The sequence below is a fragment of the Pteropus medius genome, unplaced genomic scaffold (assembly GCF_902729225.1).
Source record: "Pteropus medius unplaced genomic scaffold, Ma_sr-lr_union100, whole genome shotgun sequence".
NCBI classification, from domain to species: Eukaryota; Metazoa; Chordata; class Mammalia; order Chiroptera; family Pteropodidae; genus Pteropus; species Pteropus medius.
This window is the reverse complement of record NW_024354911.1, coordinates 5,156,748-5,176,961: the sequence shown is the minus strand read 5'-3', so window position 1 is coordinate 5,176,961 and position 20,214 is coordinate 5,156,748. Positions and strand designations below refer to the sequence as shown.

Here is a 20,214-nt window from a genome sequence, read left to right as displayed (position 1 = left end):
GTTCTTCCTTTGCATTTCAGAACTATATAAATTCATTCTAGAATGGATTACACTTGCAATTTCAGAGAGTACAGCAACAACCTCAATAATAGTTTTAGTGATTCTAATCTTGTTTCAAGTTACCAAATCAAGACTCAAAATGAATTTTCCTATAATAATGCTTTCATCATGTGCCTTGCCTACTCAGGAGAATTTATGGATCACCAATGCACAAAAACAGAATCCTTAGATTACTATTTCTATGCATACAGGAAGTACTTCTGGAGTTTTCAAAATGCCAAAGGCTGGACCCCACCTCCTGTGATTCTACAGAATTGAAGCTAAGTGATGACACATCCTACTATTTACAAGTTCCTCATGCAATTCTTAAGAGCAGGCAAGACAGACAAAATGCTGTTCTGAACGAATGCTCTGATCTTAACTTCAGTTTGTTAAGATGCAGATTCTGATTTAAGAAGTCTGGGGTAAAAGTCTGAGAGTCTGCATTTCTAACAAGCTTCAAGGTACTGCCAGTGCTGCTGTCGGTAGATCACACTTTGTCAGTAGATCACACTTTGAGTACTATAGGAAAGGCTGAGAACACTCCTAACATCCTAATTATACCTAACTTTGTTTATACTATTCCTCCTTTCTAAATTCCACACTGCATCCTTTATAACTTAGCTTAAATAACTTGCCTAAGGTCAAACAGCCAATAGATAGAGAGACAAGATTAAATAAAACTTCTGACTTCAAATCCATGCAGCTAAAGTACTACAAACACACTGAATGAACACAGTTGAGGATTTATTTCATGTTACATATTCCCTATATGACAAAATATTTTTAGAGAAAAAAATTCAGTCTAAATCATTTCCCAAATAGCTCTTCTTAAATGTGACTAATTTATTTCCAACCCCACTTTAAAGGTACATGGCAGAGGGAAAATATTTCATGCTTTGCATCTTCTAGGATGTTAATACAGGGAAGAGGCAAGAGAATTAAAATGTTAATCAAGCCACAATCAGAGACTGCAATATGCTGATCAGCCCTGCAGCCAGGCCAGAAGGACACCTTCAGAACAAAGGAAGAGTTCTACTGGATAACTAACAATCCATTCTCCACACCTGTGAAGGGGAAACAGGCACCAAGAATCACTCTCTATGGCTAAACCATGGGGAACCTATGGATTAAGGCTGGGAACTTCCAGCAGGACTTTCACTCTCTATATTCTTCTTACCTTTGTTACATACCCTTCCCCTTCCTCACTGTATGCCCATATCAAAGGAAATAGGTTAACAAAGTCTTTTAAACAATAACTCACAGTTAACAAAGTCTTTTAAACAATAACTCACAGGAACTAAAGAATGATATATAAACTGAATTCCCTGAACACTTGCACCTCCCCTCCCCCCACCACATTTTTCCAAGCCTCTCTTGGTCCCTCTCACTCTCTGTCTCTGAGTGGAGACCACACTGTCTCTGCAGTGTTACCCCCTTTTCTAATAAACTTTCCTTTGACTCTAACTTTGGCATGTGTGTTGAATTTTCTTCACTCTCTGCCAAAGGACTCTCTTCTTCTTGGTATAGGGCTTGGTCTCCCCATCCCTTGGGGAAATTTGCTCTGTCCTGCATCGATGTTAAAGCATAGAGACAAAGGTGGTCCATTAATAAGGGAAGTAATAACAACAGAACGAACTCGTAAAGTGAGGATTGTTAAAAATTTTTATGGAGGCTTAAATATAGAAGCATAATAAAAGGAATGATTATCAAGGTTATTCAGTCCAGTCTCCTACCTACAATAATACCCTGACAGATGATGAAAATAATTACTATAATGAGAAATTTTATTATTTTATGAAGCAGCTGCTAATCAGCTATAATGATTTGAAAGTTCTTCTCTATACTGAATCAAAATCTATCTCCCTGTAATTTCTGGCCATGTAGCTTAACCCCACAAGCTTTTGTGAGTAATAGCAAAGAGGTGACATTCTCTTCATTGGGCAATATGTATATAGATATGACATAGCAACTGTCCAGGGAAACACAGTCTTTGTATAATAAGGTGTGTGCACTCAATGAAATCTTGCTTAAAAAATGACAGGCCAGACAAGATCTCTTTGCTCTACACGTTCACAACCACTTTAAGATATATAGCAGATAATATCATCATTTGTTATCATCATTTCCTTTTCGCATGGCAGAAGACTGAGGACCAAGGATATTAAGAGATTTGCCAAAGATTGTTAATAGAGATGGGATACAATCCTGAAATTCTAACTACTGTGGCAGGCTAACCCTGTCTGACTATTTCCTGCTCAAACGAGTTAGTTCCTAAATGCGCGCCCCCCGCACTTCCCAGGACTCTCCAGCTGACTCGGCAGTCAGAAAACCCGCTTAAACAGATTAAGCCGGTTTCCTTACAATTTGGCAGCCAATCACTGTTCTCCTTATGGTCTCCTTCCTTATATGGAATATCTTTAGCTGTGTAGGAATGAACAAGTACAAGACTGCCCACTATGTTACAATCAGGGCTCAGTCTTTGGATAAGAATCCACTGAGCCGGTGCCCACATCAATAAACGCTGCTTCCTGCTTATAGCCTCAGTGTCCCGTCTGTTCATGAATCCCACAACACTATAACCAAAATATTATCGGGAAGCAATATGAAAGCACGAGCCAATTAAGTCAGAAATATCTGGAGGGCATGAATCTTAAGTCCATCATTTACTACCTACATGACCTGTTTCTCCAACTGCTTAAACTTTTTTGTTCTTTTTGTTACCTCAAACAAAAAGGATTACTTATCATTTCAATAACAACCACGATGGTTCTCAACACTGAATATCAAAACTACCTATGAAGTTTTCCAAAATAAAATACACTAGAGGTAAGGCATGCCGGCAGAGTTAAGAACCACTAACTTTACAATTTGAGATAATGTGTGTTTCAGGGCACACAGGTAAAAACAAGAAACTTTTATACAACTTTGGCTATAAATTAAAATGTTATCTTCATTTTAATTCAATTAGAGCAATGTAAATAGACTAGTGATAGAGTGGGTAGATATAACTGTTAGCAGTCTCCAATATATTTTGCACTCTGCCATATATATAATGCTACAATTCTATATAGTAATTCTATGTGCTTATGGCATTTAAGAGGGTGACATATAACTTACCATAGAAACCAAGATAATCTTAGAATAAAAGTGGGCATCTTTAACATTTAAAATGAATAGGGATAAATGCTAGATTGTCCCATACAAACATGATGTATGACCATCCTATCTGAAATAGTAAATCTCCAGTATTTTATATCCTAATTTAATGGGTATAATATTAAGCTAGGAGTCAGGTGATCTAATCCGATTTTTAAATATTTTACTAAAGAGTCATAGAAAACCTGCATACTCTCCATCACTTCAGTTTCTCCAATTCTAGATTTGCCATCTCTTAGGATAATTTAACTATAAATAATACTTCCTAAAGCACTGAGAACACTCTGGAGGATGCTATATGAAGCATTATTTCTGAAGCTTATAGATAAGTATGGTATACTAAACAGTGTTAACAAGGAATGGTAAATACCTGGCATATGTTGCCATTTACCACCTGCACATCTGTAGCAGAATCACTAATCTATTATGATATCCTTTTCTGCTAAACATGAAAAGAGCAAACACATCTCACATATAAAACTCAATTCAAGAAGACAGGAACGCACAACAAAATTAATTAATGCCAACAAACTGAACATCAAAGTAACTGTTGAAAAAATGTGGAAAAACTTTTTAAAAATTAACTCAATAGTGAAGTTCATCCAATTTTCCTAGAAACACACAAACACACGGAAAAATGCATACAAGGGAAACTTTGGCTCTTTATTTGATAATGTAAGAAGAAAGCTTAGGATTTAAGAGACATGAAAGGCCCAAACAGCCATAAACAAAATTGAAAAGAATCATACTCACTTGCTTTCTTCATCTAAAAGATGGAGCAGTCCTGTTGGTTTTTTGCTAATAAGATTTATGCAACAGGTATTATCAATATAATCTATATTGTGCCAGCTGATACCTTCAGTTCTATATTCCTCCTAGGAAATAACAAATTAACAATTTATTCATCAAAGATTGAAAAACTTTTACCAGGCTTAAAAGAATAGCCTCAATCTTTCTCTTTGAAATCACTAATCTACACAATGGAAGAATGTGTAATTTCAGTTGTATAAAATTTTGATCTGTGTATGTCTGTTTTCTTTAAAAAGTATATGGAACCAAATTTTTTGGTTAGAATCCTATTTGTCATACCACTCAGATAAAAATTTAGGACTGGACTTTTTTTAGCCACATTATCTGATAACTGCGCTAAGGAAAAATATAAAATGAAGAAGCCTAATTTCTCTCACATGACTCTAATTCATCAAAAATTACCAAGTATTTGTTGTATCATCAACAATAAATTTAATAAAACAATGTCTGGGGAAAGTGGAAAACCATCACCTCTAGTTATCACTGATATTAATAAGATGGAATTCATACACACTTAATTTTAGCAAAATAAAATTCTTAGAATTTTTTTTTAAGGTTTCAAATTCCAGGATTCAAAAACTCAAAGCTCAGGCCTTGAGCAACTATTCAGAAGCCATTATTCCTTATTATTTCTCTGTACTGCATCCCTGTGATGCTTTTACTTTTAGACTGTTTTTCAGAAAAAAAATGCCCATGAGAATCTAAAGATGTTTCTACACTGCAGTGATATTTAAGGCACCAAGTAAATATCCTGTTCACCTGATGGTTTAAGTACTGATAACACTTGCACACTTCTCTGCAAATGCGGTAGTTTTGTGAAACAGTGATTTTGTAATTTTATCATTTTTTCTGTATTATCATCATCCTGAAAAGAAAATCAACCCTAATATAAACTACAGTTATTTTAATTGGGAAAGGTAAATGCTTGTTTCTTTCAATTAAGAATTTCACAAGTAAGTAATTGCTATATAAATGTCAACTTGAAGTGGTGCTAAGAAAGTTCTTTTTTTTACCTGTTTCCTCTTTTTCACTGCATGGGTAACAAGTGTACTAGATATTACGAGCATACGGATTTTTATAGACATTACAAGCACTCCAAAATCCTTCTTCATCCCTACTTCTCAGCGACAGTTCAGACTCTCATGCCCAAAGTTAACTATTATCCTAACTTTTGATACCATTGACAAGATTCACCTGTTAAAAAATATTATATAAATAGAATCACACAATACATATTGTTTTTGCCTGGCCTTTTTTTACTCGACGTTACATTTCAGAAACACATCCATGTTGTAGGGATCATAACTGCTGTAGGGCAGAGGATGTGGACCACCACATTTGCTCATTTATGCATTATCTATGGCTGTCTTCTCAATATAACAGCAAAGTGGAGACCACCTGGCCCAAAAAACCCAAGACTTATTTAGCTGGTCCTTTACAGAAAAAATATGCCAAAATCTTCTAGAGTATTAGTTATCAAACTTTAATGTTCAACAGAATCACATGGAGGGCTTGTTAAAACACAGACTTCTGGCCCCATGCCCAGAATTTCTGAATAAGTAGGTATAGGGTGGGGTCTAATATCTGTATTTCTAACAAGCTCCTCAGTGATGCTGATGCTATCGGTTGGGGTACGGGAAGAAGAAAACTTTGAGAATCAATGCCGTATTTACATACAATTTATTCATCCTTGTTCTACTGATACATATTACAGTTTTCCCCAATTTTTGGTCACTAAAAATGATGCCATTATGAACATTTCTGTACAAAACTTCTGGTGTGCATTTATATACATTTTGAGAGTGAAAACACAGGCTTATAAATTACATATGTATAACCTGAGCAGATACTGCCAAATAACTTTCTAAAGTGGTTGTACCAATGTATGCACCTACCACCAGAGTATGGGACTTTCCATGCACAATTTCTCTCTAACACTTGTATTATTAGTCTTTTTCATTTTAGTCATTCCAGTGAATGCCTAGGGATATATCACTGTGGTTTTAATTTGAATTTACCTGATGACTAATAAGTAAAAAATCTTTTCTATGTTCACTGCCCATTTGGATGTCTTCACATGCCTTGCACTGTTCTCAATCTGAGGAGGAAAACATTCAGTCTGCTTCAATTAACTATGATATTATCAATAAGTTTTTTGCAAATGCCTTTTAACAGGAAGTTCCCTTCTATACCTAGTTTGCTAAGGGTTTTTTTTTTTTTAACATGAATAGATATGTAATTTTATCAAATGCTTTTTATACTTCTATTGAGACCACCATGAGGTTGTTTTCCTTCTTTCCTTTGTTAATAGATGAAATAAACTAACTGATGATTAGATATTAAAAGACATCAGGAAAGAACTCCACTTGGTTCTGATATATTATCCTTTTACATATCTTGCTGAATTTGGTTTGCTAATATCCACTTAAAATTTTTGAATCTGAGTGAAACAGACTTTAATTTCCATTTCTAATATCCTTGACAGATTTGGGTATCAACGTTATCCTGGCTCCCTAAAATGCGTTGAGAACTGTCCCTTTTTTCCTATTTCACATAAGAATTTATGTCAAACTGATATTGTTTCTTCTTTCAATGTTGGTAGAATTCGCCAGTGGAGCCGTCTTGGTTTACAATGTTCTTTTTGGAAAGGTTTTTAATTATATATTCAATTCTTTAATAGTTATAGATTCAGATATTCTATTTCTTATAGGTCAGTTTTGAAAAGGTTTTTGTCATATTATTTGATAAATCTACTTATAAACATAAAGTTTTAACAATCGGGGTCTCAGCCTAAAAGCCCAGGAAGATTGATTGCCAGGGGGTGGCCCTTTGCTCTTGAATTTGGAAAACATCCTGTTCAGCTTCACAGATTCTCAAACCTGACTCTTTCAGAGAATCAGCATCCCTCTAACAAAATAGAAAAGTGTTTCTACGAACAAAGCAGTCCCCAAATGCTGAGCTCATCTCCCTGGGTTTTCTTCTTACATATCTAAGCCCTATAAAACTTTATTTATTTGAAGGTACTCCAGCGCCTTCAAATATGTTTTGTTCAGTTTTTTCACGTGTTCTTCAAGGCCAGTTTGGTCAAAATTTCCTAGTCTGACATCTCCATAAGTGGGATAGACAAAAGAAAAACTCACTACATTATGAACTCCTCAAAAAAGATCCCTGCACTCTAAATATTCTCTCTTCAGTGCCTAGCACAGTGCCTGAAACACAATTATTCATTTTACTTATGATTCAATGACCTGAAGGATAATTCTGAGCAAGTAAAGGAAATAATAAGACAGCAGTATTACAAATGACAACAGGAAATACATTTTCAAATCACAGAAACATTTTGTCTGTCCCTTACTCTACATTATCACTACTAAAACCTTGATTCAGCATTCAGAATCACTCACCCACACTACTTCAACTGGCTCGTAGACTGTCCTTCCCTCCATTTCACCTCTCATCAGTCTATCTTCCACAGTTCCAATTCAAATCCTCTGTTAAATATATTTCAAATGCCTCCTCCTTCTCTAAAAGAAAATTTCTAATCTCTGCATAAGATAGAAGACCCACAACTATCTGACCCTGACTATTTCATCAAACTTATCTTTCTTTCTGCCTACTTCTTTATGTCCCATATTTTAACTATAGTAAACTATTTTCAGTTCATTACAGTGCTGTGCCATTTTATGCCTCATAGTTTTAAGAATATTGTTACCTTTTGTAAAATACCTTTTCCCCATTGACAATTTGGTGAGCTCAGCCTTCCATTCAAAACTATATTCCAGAATCACCCCCTGGGAAATCTTTGCAGCCTTTCGGGAAGTTCTAATCAACATCATCCTTTATATCACTACTTTACCTTTTATCTGATTATAGCACCCATCATCCTGTGAGGCATTTATTGCACCCTATGTGCCTACGTACTACTTTTGGACAAAATTTAGAGGTAAACTTCAGTAATGAAAGTTTTCAAGATGTTTCCTCCCAAAGAAACTTTGATACCTTTCTATATCTTCTTCAAAAAGTTTTACCTACTTACCTGATTTTGTATTCAACTGAACTTAACAAATAGTCACTGGGTACCCATCTCATATTAGGCACCACTGATACACAAGTAAATAAAACACTTAATATTTAAAATGCCTTAAATCTATTATTCTCAGCAGATTCATTTGATGTAAAAAACAACGAGGGAGAGAGAGGAAAAATAAAATAGATGGTATGACAAAGAGTGTAAGGTTTCTTAACTTTCCAGAAATTACAGAAAAGAATACTGAGACTTGAAAGAAATAGATATGAGTCTAAAATTACACCAGATTGCCCCAAATTATGATATTCAGCACAGCAAATCAATGAGAATCACTTCCCCGCCCCCCATAGTTTTGAACACACTGTCCATGAACTATAAGGTTTTACTTGTATAGATGTTTTTAGGTAAAGCATTTCTTGTGGCTCCTTCACGTCTAATCTAGACTTCAGTTCACAATAACAGAATACATTTCTTCTTCAAAAGCAATTTAACCAGTCTTCTACTTAATGATCCACAAAGAAAGTGATGCTTTGCTTTGTAAAATACAGAACGGAGTCAACAAAATGTCTTTTCCTGTCCCTGTAACACACACACCTATTTTCAAGCGATAAAAACACTAATTAAGCATAATCTAGTTAAAAGCACACTGGACTACATTAGGAGGCCAATCTCAGCTCAGCTTTTGGTTAAAAGCAAGAATTATGGAACCAGAGTGTTACGATCTGAATACTGGCTTTAGGCATCATCTGTAAAACTAGAATAAAAATAATATTACCTGCCTAATAAATAGTAGGTACTGCATAATGTTAGCTAATTAATAAATGATACTATCTTTAAACAGCTCTGTCAAAGAGTCTAGCTAAAAGGTTATGTGTTCATCAAGATGGCCAGATACAATGCTGCTTGTGCTACTGTTAATCAGTCCTTATAACCCTTTAAGCAAAATAGAGGTGAGGTACTTCAAGCTAGGACAGAGGGCAACAAGCCTCAATGATAGGAAAGATCTTTTTTTTCCTGTTTTGTAGACCTCTCGCGGTCTTTTGTTCATTTCTTCACCATTTCCCTGGAATCGAATGTGAATCCTGTTTCTGCTTATGTCCTCATACACAAACTGAAATACCAGGCTACAATCTCAACTTGTTACTGACTTCAAACTTGGCTTGGAGAAAGACCTCATATTTTCTTGGGCCTGCATTTAACCTAAGAATTCTCATGGAAACTGATGGCTCACTCTTCCTACACTAAAATAATTTTAGCCTCTCCCAAGAAATATCTAGTTATTTTGGTCTCTCAACACTGTCCTGTTTCCTGGTATACATACTCTGAATTGATCTGAGATTTTATTAATAAGCTCTTCTATCCCATTCTGGAACTAAGAACCCAAAGCAATCAAACAGGCATACTTAGCATTATACACAGTGACCAAGCCCATATTAGCAATTAAAAATCAACAACACTAACAGAAACCCAAAACAACCCATCCATTTTTCATTTAAAGATTCACTCAAACAAGCACATATTATTGAATCTACTTGGGATCTCTAATAAAAAAATAAATAAAAACCTGTAAAACATAGTTCAAAACTTATGCTATGACATGTCATTTGCATATTCTAATATGAAGACTACAATATCTATATTGAAATACAAGATTTAAAATGCTTATCATGACTATAACTCAAAAATTTATGTGTTTATTTAAAAACAAAAAAGAAACAGGTATAATTGATACATTCTATTAAACTTTAAATATCCAAAAAAAATTCACGTGTATGTGTGTGGAAAGGTGGGGGGGTCAAGGAGTGGCAAGGGAAAAACATACATGCGTTTAGGTACTCACTTGCTCCAATTTAAAGATATGCTGATTAAAGTAGTGTTGTAAACGTTCATTAGCAAAATTAATACAGAACTGTTCAAAGCTGTTATTTTCATAATCTTCAAACCCAAAAATATCAAGAACACCAATGGACAAAGTCTGTAAAACAGAAAAAAATATATGGTTAAATATTATGCTCAATTTTATTTCATGAATAATATTCGCAATATAAGAAACAAAATGATCAAAATGCTACAGCAGTGGAGAGGAAGTTTTGGGGGACCAGTGTTGAACCAAAATATACCACAAATAAAAAGCATTTTAGTTCTCTTTATCTTCATCGTTTACTTTTTATCCTAATTATTTTTTAAAATCCAAAAGTTTAACACATATAATACATTCATTACAGAAATGTACAAAGCAGGGTTAGTGACCTGTTATCTCAATCTTAGAAATCCTTAAACTCCAAGAGACAAGGAATGTAAATAACAGGCCATGGGGAAGTCAAAAGGTTACTTAAGTAAAACTAGGTTACTCCTGCCTATGGGTTTTTTAAAACTTTTATCAAAAAATTGTACAAGATTTGTTATGTTAAATAGTTCTAAAAGGATTATAACAAAAAACAACAATCCCTTCTTCATCCTCAATTTCTGCTCCCTAAAATCAATGACACTCAAATCTTTTAGCTGTTTGGTATGGAATAGTATAGTATTAATATAGTATTAGTATAGTATTTTAAATGTTTATTAGTATTAGCATAGTATAGTATAATACAGGATAGTATAGTATAATATAGTATTTAAATGCTTATTCTATTTCTTGAAATTTTACTTCTAGAAATTATCTTCTAACTTCTTACTATGAATGATACCACATTCTAATATATCCGAACCAACATTCTTCTCACCATCCCACTTCATTACTGTATTTCAGTAATTTTGGTTAACTGAAAACAACTTTTCTCCAAAACAGACAATTTTGGTTAACTGAAAACAACTTTTCTCCACTGATGCTAAAAGAGATACTGAGAAAACTGATATAATGAATGATAAATAATACTAAGAGTTTTTTATAGTCTCTATTAAGAGTATTTTGTTTAAATCTGCTGACTAAATTCTAAGCCCTTATGAAAAACAGTGAAAATAATGACCTTCAAAAATAAGTTAATTTGATAAATTAGATTACAATTAAAATTAATATTCTAATTGTGGACTACACAAAGCATGAAAAGTTCCTGTAAGAGCAATTTTATATTAAAGATAATTAAGTAATAAAGATGACATTTCTAATAAGCCTGACAAGGTAGACTATTCTATAAAAGTTGTTGTGAAATAAAAATGAATTTGAAATGATTAAACTTAAAGATCTAAAATCTGCCATATTAAAAATAAATTACAATTGGAAAAAAGGCCTAAACATGTAAAGTTACATTGTAAAAGTACGAGAATAAATATTTTATAATCTTGGGCTGGAAGAGGGCTTTCTATGTAAGAAAAAATAATAAATAAAACCCAGGACAATAAAGGAAAAGAATGACAGAATTAAGTACACAAAAATTTAAAACATATAAGCTCCAAAACAAAACATACACAAATCTTTTAAGTCAAGAGGAAATATTTACAATATATATCAAACTATGTCTTCACAATGTCTATGACTCCTAAAAAGGAATAAGGAAAAGACAAAATGAACAACATAAAAAAAGCAAAAATATATAAAGAAATAGAGAAAAGATGAGAAGATACAAAACTTTAATCTATCATTGAAAACACTGATAATAAAATAGGATAGTCCTTAACAGATTAGTAGGTGAAAATACTGATAATATCCAATGTGAATAAAGGTGTAGGAAAAGAGGCACTTTCATATACTGCTAGTGGAAGTGTAGTCATTTTTTGAAAAGCAATTTAGCAGTAGCTACCAAAAATTTTAAACATACATATCCTTAAATCCAGCAATTCGTTTTAAGAATTTTGTCCCAGAGAAATGTGTACAGAGAATATTTGTTACATTATCATTTATAACAATAAAACAAACATAATACATTTTAATGGGAGAATTTATGGTATACATTCATACTATACAACATTACAAAGTTGTTAAAAATAATGAGGTCTACATATAATTCAAGACACACTAGATAAAATAAAATACAAGTTGTAAAAACAATATAGACAATATAGATGAAAAAAGGTGTTCTATGGAAAATAACCTCAGAGGGTGATCTTGATTATAAATTCCTAACTGGGCAGGTCATGGTGGGCAGTCATACCCAGGTATGTAAATTCCTTAGCGAAAGGTTGTAAACCAGCCCCGACCTTGTTTTTGTGGATCTAAGTTACCATACCTTTGAAATACTAGAAGTAATACCCCTAAAGGGGATACTAACACTCAAGAGAGCAAATAATCTTGTTAACTATCCAGTAATCCCATCCCCAGTTGCTTCTTCCTATCTTCCTGTAATCTTCCTTAGTTCCCTCCTTAATTTCAAATGCATAAAAGAAACTGCAAAACTTATTCTCCAGAGCATTTGAGACCTTGCTCCCCAGCATATGTTGTTGGTTCAAATTAACTCTTATAAAAATTCTCTACTAGTTTGGATGTTTCTTACATTGACAATACTATGATTACATTTTTAAGTTAAAAGCAACTCTGTATATGTACATATATAGGAATCCAAGTACATAAGAAAAAAAGTCTGAAAAGACACACAGAATACAGTTCCTCTGAATAAAATAATAAAAAGAGAAATAAGGAGGGAAATAGCAGAGAATATGGATAAAAGATGATCCATACTTAGGACTTTTATATAATTCTGTCTCTCTAAATTTCATGTGAAACCATATTATTGAAAGAGTTTTCTGAGAAAAACATATAATCGATGTATGTTTACCTTGGTATTTTGCTCCAAATCTTTACTATTCAGAAGTGCATGATTAATTCGAAAAACTATCCAATCAAATAGGGCACTATATAAAGACTTAGCCATGGAGTTCCTCACTGTCACAGCCTGGAAAAAAAAAAAACAAAAAAAAAAGGTTAGGAGTACACATGAAATTGAAAAGATCTGACTAAGATACTATAACAAAGTATGTTTTGCTCCCATTCAAGAAAGCAAGCTTACTAACATGAATAAGAAATTAATTTCTCTTAATATAAATAGGCTATAATTGAAGTTTTCTATATATACTTATTAATTTAGTCCAACTCATAGAATCTAGGCTAAAACTGTCTTAAAAGATAAGGGAAAATGTAGATCACTCAGTTCAAAATAGTTTTACTGAAAATTATGGTATATATTTCACTTGGTAAAGAGGGTATAACAGGAAATTTGCAAACAAATTAACCTTGCCAGCTCAGGTGGGGAAGAGTATTCCAGGCAGAGCAACAAATATGTTAGCAAAAAGCCAACAGTTATCTGTGGAATCCTGGTCAAACTCTTAAAAACATAAATCATAATACCACCACAACTATATTCCTAATTATCTTCAGCTTGTCATCATCCACAGTAACTTCTAGAATTCTCCATATCTAGAGTAACAATTCCTTCGTTATGGAGTTATGCAATTTATTTGTTCTCTCATATCAAGCTTTCCCCAGTTTATAGAAATTGTCTGTACTATCTGCTCAAATTTTCTGTAAACCTGAAATTGTTCTAAACCATAGTGTCTGCTAGTTAAAGAAATCTCAACATGTAAAAAATACAACATATAAGGCAGGGGGCGTATATCATAGAAAATTGAGTCCTAGAACTTAGAAGAATACAAATCCTAATAATTTATATATTTATCATCTAGGAACTTATTTTAAAGCTTGTATATTCAGGTACATATTTATATCTTGGTTCTGAAGTTTGGAGGAAATAGAGAGTAATGATTAACAGGTAGACTATCTTTCAGTCTCAGTTTCTCTACTTACTCTAGCTGTGTGACCTTAGTCAAGTTACTTAAACTCGGGCTGCAGCTTACACATTTGCAAAATGAAGATAATACTACAAGCTAGATGATGAGTGAATTTCATTAGAAATTCACTAGATGATGATTGAATTTCTGATTTCAGTGGGGAAAAATAATGAAAGCTTCAAGTTTCTAGACAAAAAAATTACTACCTAAATCATTACCAATGAGAAGACAGGTATCAAATCCTCCATCAACACTAGCAACTTAAAAATGATTGGAAAATGTTTACAAGTTCTGAGAAAAAAAATGAATGTGGCCCTAGAATTCTACACTTAGGCAAATTACCAACAAAGTGTCTTTAAAATATCAACAAAATCATAGTACAATATATAGAATTACCATTCTATTTTTCTCCAGAGGGGAAAAAAGAATGAAGATAATGTGATCAAATTCAGCAAAAGTAAAATATTTTAAAACTAAACAAACAAGCAAAAGACACGCATTAAAAAATAAGAAAACGTATTAGTTATCACAATAAATATAAATGAATTAAATTTTCAGTTAAAAGACAAACTTTCATATGAAATTAAAAACTAAAACCCATCTATTTATGGTTAATAGTACCTACTATTTTCATCAAATATTAGTCAATTAGAATCCCGATTTACCAAAATATACCAAAACTTATTTACACCCCGTAACTCCCGATATACTTTCTGCCTCTTCTCTCTCAAATACAGTCCTGCCTGTCACAGCTTAATCTCAAAAAGCCCAAATACCAATTAATATTTTTCCGCCCAAACAAGATCTCCTTTAGTGTTTTCTAGTGAACCAGAAAATTAGGATTCATCTTTGACATAACTTCTACCTCCTTGTTTCCCATTAAGCAAATCATTGCTAGATTTTGATTTTACTTTCTGAATTTCTTTTTAAATATATTCATTTCTCCCTATCAGTATGTCACCATTCTAGACAAAGCAGCAAACATCTTTCTCCTCTGGAGTACTACTATAGCCTCCAAATTCATCTTTGCACATTCACTCTTACCCTCTGTGTTAGAGTCCTAACGTGGTTGCCAAGATTCCCATCTCCTAGTGTATATGGACTACGTAACATGTACAGACCTTAATTGTGGGCAGGACTATAAATATGATGGATTTCACTCTCCTGACTTATGTTATATGACAAAGGTGAAAAGATTTTAAAGATATAACTGTGGCCCAAAATCAGCTGATTTTTTAGTTAATAAAAGGGTATTATCCTGGGTAGAGCTGACTTAATCGAAGAAATCTCTTAAAAGGGCCTGATCCTTTTCATCATCCTCCTGCAGCCTTGTAGAAGCAAACTGCCATGTGGACAGGACCACATAGCAAGAAATAGCAAGTAGACTTTGGCTACTAAGATAAGTCCTAACAGCCAACAAGAAATTAGGGGTCTCAGTCTTGTAACTTCAAGGAACTGAACAACCTATGAACCTGGACGAGGATGTTCTATCTCAGATGAGATCACAGCCTTGATGGACATCTTAACTTCAACCTAGTGAAACCCTGAGTAGAGGACCCAGCTAACCTGTGCCCAGACTGATGAGCCATGAAAACTGTAATAAATAATAAATCGGTGTTGTTCTCAAGTGGCTAAGTCTGTTATACAACTATAGAAAACTAATACACTCTCCTCCAAATAATTCTTCCTACTACTGCCAGAGTGTTCCTTTAAAAATAAACCTAAGACACCTTTTTTGCTTAAGACATTTTAAGAGCTTTCCATTGCGCTTCAGATAAAATACTAAAATGAGAATTGTTGCTCATTTGACACCTAATGCTTAACACATGTCTGGGCATAAAAAGAGTTTTTAAATATTTACTAAACAAATAAGTACACTAAACAAATCTACACAAAATAAAGCAGAGGCTATAAAAATAATACTAGAAAGTTAAATTTAAAGTTAAAATATAAATAAACATAAAGAAATGTTTCATAATGAAAAAAGTTGTAAAAGAAAATATACAAGCAGTGAATCTTTATGCAAAAGAAGGGCAAAACTCTTTAAAGTTTTGGCTTTTTCTGTTATTTAAAAAGGAGCTCTCAAAGTTGGAGATTATAAAATATGATGTGAGATACCTAACATAATGAAGAAATGCAGACTTGTAGGTACAGTTAGGACCCAAAAGGTAGGATAAATGGATCAATGTCAGCCCAAAAAGCATTCTCTACAGTTCAATCACTATTTCCCCACCTTTGTGTCTTCTAATCTCATATTGCTGTCCTATTTTTATAATAATTGACAGTTTGATTTCTTAACACTTTCATAATTTTATACTATTAGTCGACTTTTCAATAACATTCCTACTCCTATACACCTGAGTAGTATAATAATAATAATGGTTCACTATAGTAATAAATCTCACCTGGAAGTATACAGATGATACTTAAAGCCATGGGACTGGGTGAAATAATCTAGATAAAGAATACAGAGAGAAAAAGACAAAGACGGTGTCCTAGGGCATCCCACCTTCCAAAGGTCAAGAAGAAAGAAAAAGCAAACAAAAAGAACTGGAAAGGAGGTGGCCAGCAATGAAAGAGTAAGCCAGGAGAGTATGATGTGCCAAAAGATAAGAAACTGCCTCAAGGAGGAATAATCAATTGGCAAATAAATGGCAAATACTGCCATTTATAATTCTACCTACCATCTATTCACCCCATGTTAATAATATGAAACTTAAGAATGGTGAACAGATTAAGACCTTGGAGAAAAATCAAGCCCACTGCTTAAAATTACATTCAACTTTAAGTCTCCAAGTTGATGGAAAGTTCATAATCAAATTTCAAGGGCCCAGAAAATACTTCAAGCAACACTCTTTGTTGTTATTTTCATTGTGTTAAAAGAAAAAACGCAAACCCAAACTTTAAAAATGTTCAGAGTACTTTGATTTCAAAGAAAATCTATTCATACCTCTGCCAGCTTGTATGGTAAAATAAGCTTTTCTCCCACTGTCATAGTCTTCCTTGTTACTAATGCTTCACACAGCATCTCTTCTTTAACCTGTACAGTAGAAAAGTACATTCAATATGTAATATTTATGACAATGGGTTGAATTATTTATTGAAAAGCTATACAGAGAAAAAAATTAATGAGATTAGCAAAGATACAATAGAGGAAAACAAAATAAAGCAGAGGCTATAAAGCAGAGGGTTTTATTTAAGTTTAAGTTTTCTGATCATAATGGAGAAACACATTTCATTGTGCAGAATATGAAAAATACAGATGGTACAAAAAAAAACATTTTAAGACAATCAATGATAATCCCACAACCTGGAGAAATGGACTAAAAAGTGACAACACTTCTTGAATTCCAGGAACATTACAATGAGTACTAATTTATGTTTCACATGTTCATTTTTATTTATAGATGCTATAGACTTTAAGATATAGTTGATGCTACCTTTGTTCTTACTCTCTAGAGGACAATACTATCATAAATTTGATATATATCATTTCAGTTCATGTATTAATACATGTTAGATGTATTAATAAACACTATATTATACTGTTTAGTCCATTTAAGTCTTATCTGTATATAGTATCATAAGCCCATGTTTTTTAGATTTAATTATGTTGAAAATTTAGATCAAGCTTATTAATTATAACTGCTATTTAGCAGTATATAAATTACCACTGTGTATAATTCATTCTCCTGCTTGTAGGCATTTACAATTTTGCACTATTAGAAAATAAACTGAAGTGAATATTCCTCCATATGAGTTCAAGAGTTTCTCTTAAGTACATACCTAAAAGTGGAATTACCAGCTTATAGTGCACATTTTCAGCTTTACAGGATATTGCCAAGCTCCTGTACAGTTTTTACCAATTTGCTCTCTCGGCAGCAGCACTGAGAGTTCTTATTTCTTCAAACCTTGACTATACTTAGTATTATCAGACTTGGTTTTTGCCATACTGATGAGCATAAAATGGTAAAACGGGCTTTTTATAAAAGCATCCATACATTATAATAAAGATAGAATTTTCATAAAATTTCATGTAGACAGTATGATATAAGGTATTTCAAGCAAAAAATATTAGACTCCAAGGAAAAACTGAGTTATGAAACAATGGAGTGAGATATTACCCTGACACCAGCATTTCATGACAGATCAACCATTTTTTTTAAGTATGATTATATCATAGAGAAAATATACCTTCTTTTAGAGCATCCAGTGCTCAATCCTCAAATTCCAAAAAACAAAAACAACTTGAGGCACATTACCTTCACAAAATGCAGTAAAACTAAGAATGAACAGCCAAAGACTAAATATAAAATCTTAACTTTTCACATACATTTAAAACATTTTGAGGGAAAAAAATTAATTAATATCAGATTTCACAAAAACAATAAAACTAAGAAAACACGTATGTGATAAAACCACTGTTATGTTGTGGGGTATATCTCTACATTTAAGCAATTATTATTAAAAGTGAGCATTTAAAAATTTTTTTAAAGGAACAAACAAATGTAAACTGGCAACAACAAGAAGCAAAGGTTATTTTCATACACTTGTATAAATTAATACATCCACTGTGGAGAGTCATTCATCAATATCAGTAAAGCTCAATATGTAGATATACCATAACCCAAAAATTCTATTCCTTGGTCTATCCCCTAGAATAATTCTCGTATGTGTTAACAAGGAGACATGTAAAAGAATGGCTATCATAGTACTATTTATACATGGAAAATTACAAACAACCTCAATCCCCACTGAAACAGAAAAATTATGTTTTTTTCATATAATAGAATTTTAGACAACAGATAAAAAGAAGAACCTAGAATATATAAATCAGCATTGAAAAATCTCGAAAACATCATATGGAATGAAAAAGTCAAGTTTTAGAACACTGTAACATTTATATAAAGTCTGAAAACATGCAGAACAAAACTATATATTATTAATGAAAACCTCTATTCTGAAAATATAAAAAACACATAAACAATGGGAATGATAAATATCAAATTCATATTAGTGTTTACTTTTGGTGAGGGACACAGTGGGTTTCAATTGCACACAATATTTTATTACTTGTGTGGGGTTTTAAGTATACGAGTGTTAAATATATTGTTCTCTATATGTATTGTGTGCTGAAACATTTCATAACAGAGGAATAAAAGAGAAGAAAATATGTTAAAACAGAAATTAATACATAAGTAAAATGGTAGGGCAGAAAAATCTAAAGGCCAATTATCTGCAAGTAAGAAATAAAAGACCAATCTCCCCAAATCAAAAAAAAAAAAAAAAAAATTAATAAAACAAACAGAAAGCTAACGCCATAGAGAAAAAGTTTCAAACATTAAAAGAATATTTCGAAAGAACACAAAAATATAAATTTTAAACATTTAATCAACACATGATTTTCTAGAAAAACACAAATTATTAACATCAACTAAAGCCAGATTTAAAATCCTAAAAAATTAGTTAACACAAAACAAACCAAAGGACATCAGATATGGCTGGTCACTGGGCTGATATCTCTCAAATATTTATGGAATATAATATTCTCTGCTGATTCTTCTTCTAAATACAATTTTTAAAAATTGTAAAAGGATGAAAAACTAACCAACTCATTTTAAAAAATTGGCTTAATGCTGGCACTAAAATCTAATAATGACCAGACACAGATCTACACACATATGCACAAGCACACGAAACACAATTAATCTTGCTTCCACTTGTTAAACATCCTAAAGAAAATATTACTGAATTAGTGATATCTTAATAAGCTACTTCTATAATCTTCCAAATATTCTTAATTGTATGTATATGACTTTTAAAATTAAAAATTTACTTTATTAATAGAAGATAATTGGCAATGGACTCAATATCCAATCTATAATGCTTCTTATAATCACCTAATTGAGAAACTAATATATTAAAAAAACATTCTTTATACTGTTTCAATAGATATTAAAATACACTCAAAACATAAATCTGCTAAAAACTGAACACTTTTTGGTAACAGCTCTAATATCTCACAACAAAAACATGGTCCACAATTACCCACAAAAAAGTACTGGAATTTGTTCTCTTTTCAATAGTTTCACAATTATCTATCCCAAATAGAATTTAGTAAACAGAAGACTTAAAATATTCACTTTTGCCAGAGATAACTACAAAAAGCAATTGCAAAAGTAAATAAAATTAATCCATTATTTTTAAAACATTTGTTCTTAAAATCTAAATCTTTATCATTGAACTGAATCACTTTGGTAAGGAAGGGAATTATATTAAATCTTAACTGAAGAGTTTACCAGTTACTGTGCCTATCTTTAAATTTTATCTCAACAAAGGTATTAATATCTATTAATATCAACTGTAACCAATTAGAGGAGATCATTTTTAAAAACAATTGCTAAGAACTAACTACAAGCAGGATACCATGGTAGGTCCTGTCATATCTTCTCTAGCTCCTC

At 32.5% G+C, this 20,214-nt stretch overlaps 1 protein-coding gene across 6 annotated transcripts in view; it reads right to left on the bottom strand.

The window, feature by feature from the left end:
- MYO9A (myosin IXA) overlaps positions 1 to 20,214 on the bottom strand; it is a 237,897-nt gene that overhangs the window by 145,868 nt on the left and 71,815 nt on the right. For all 6 annotated transcript variants that reach the window (XM_039856603.1, XM_039856602.1, XM_039856604.1 and 3 more), the window contains 4 exons: positions 16,704 to 16,793; positions 12,745 to 12,861; positions 9,876 to 10,010; positions 3,952 to 4,073 (listed from right to left, as the gene is read on the bottom strand). In XM_039856603.1, coding sequence (XP_039712537.1) covers positions 3,952 to 4,073; positions 9,876 to 10,010; positions 12,745 to 12,861; positions 16,704 to 16,793 — 464 coding nt within the window. The remainder of the gene's footprint in view (positions 1 to 3,951; positions 4,074 to 9,875; positions 10,011 to 12,744; positions 12,862 to 16,703; positions 16,794 to 20,214) is intronic.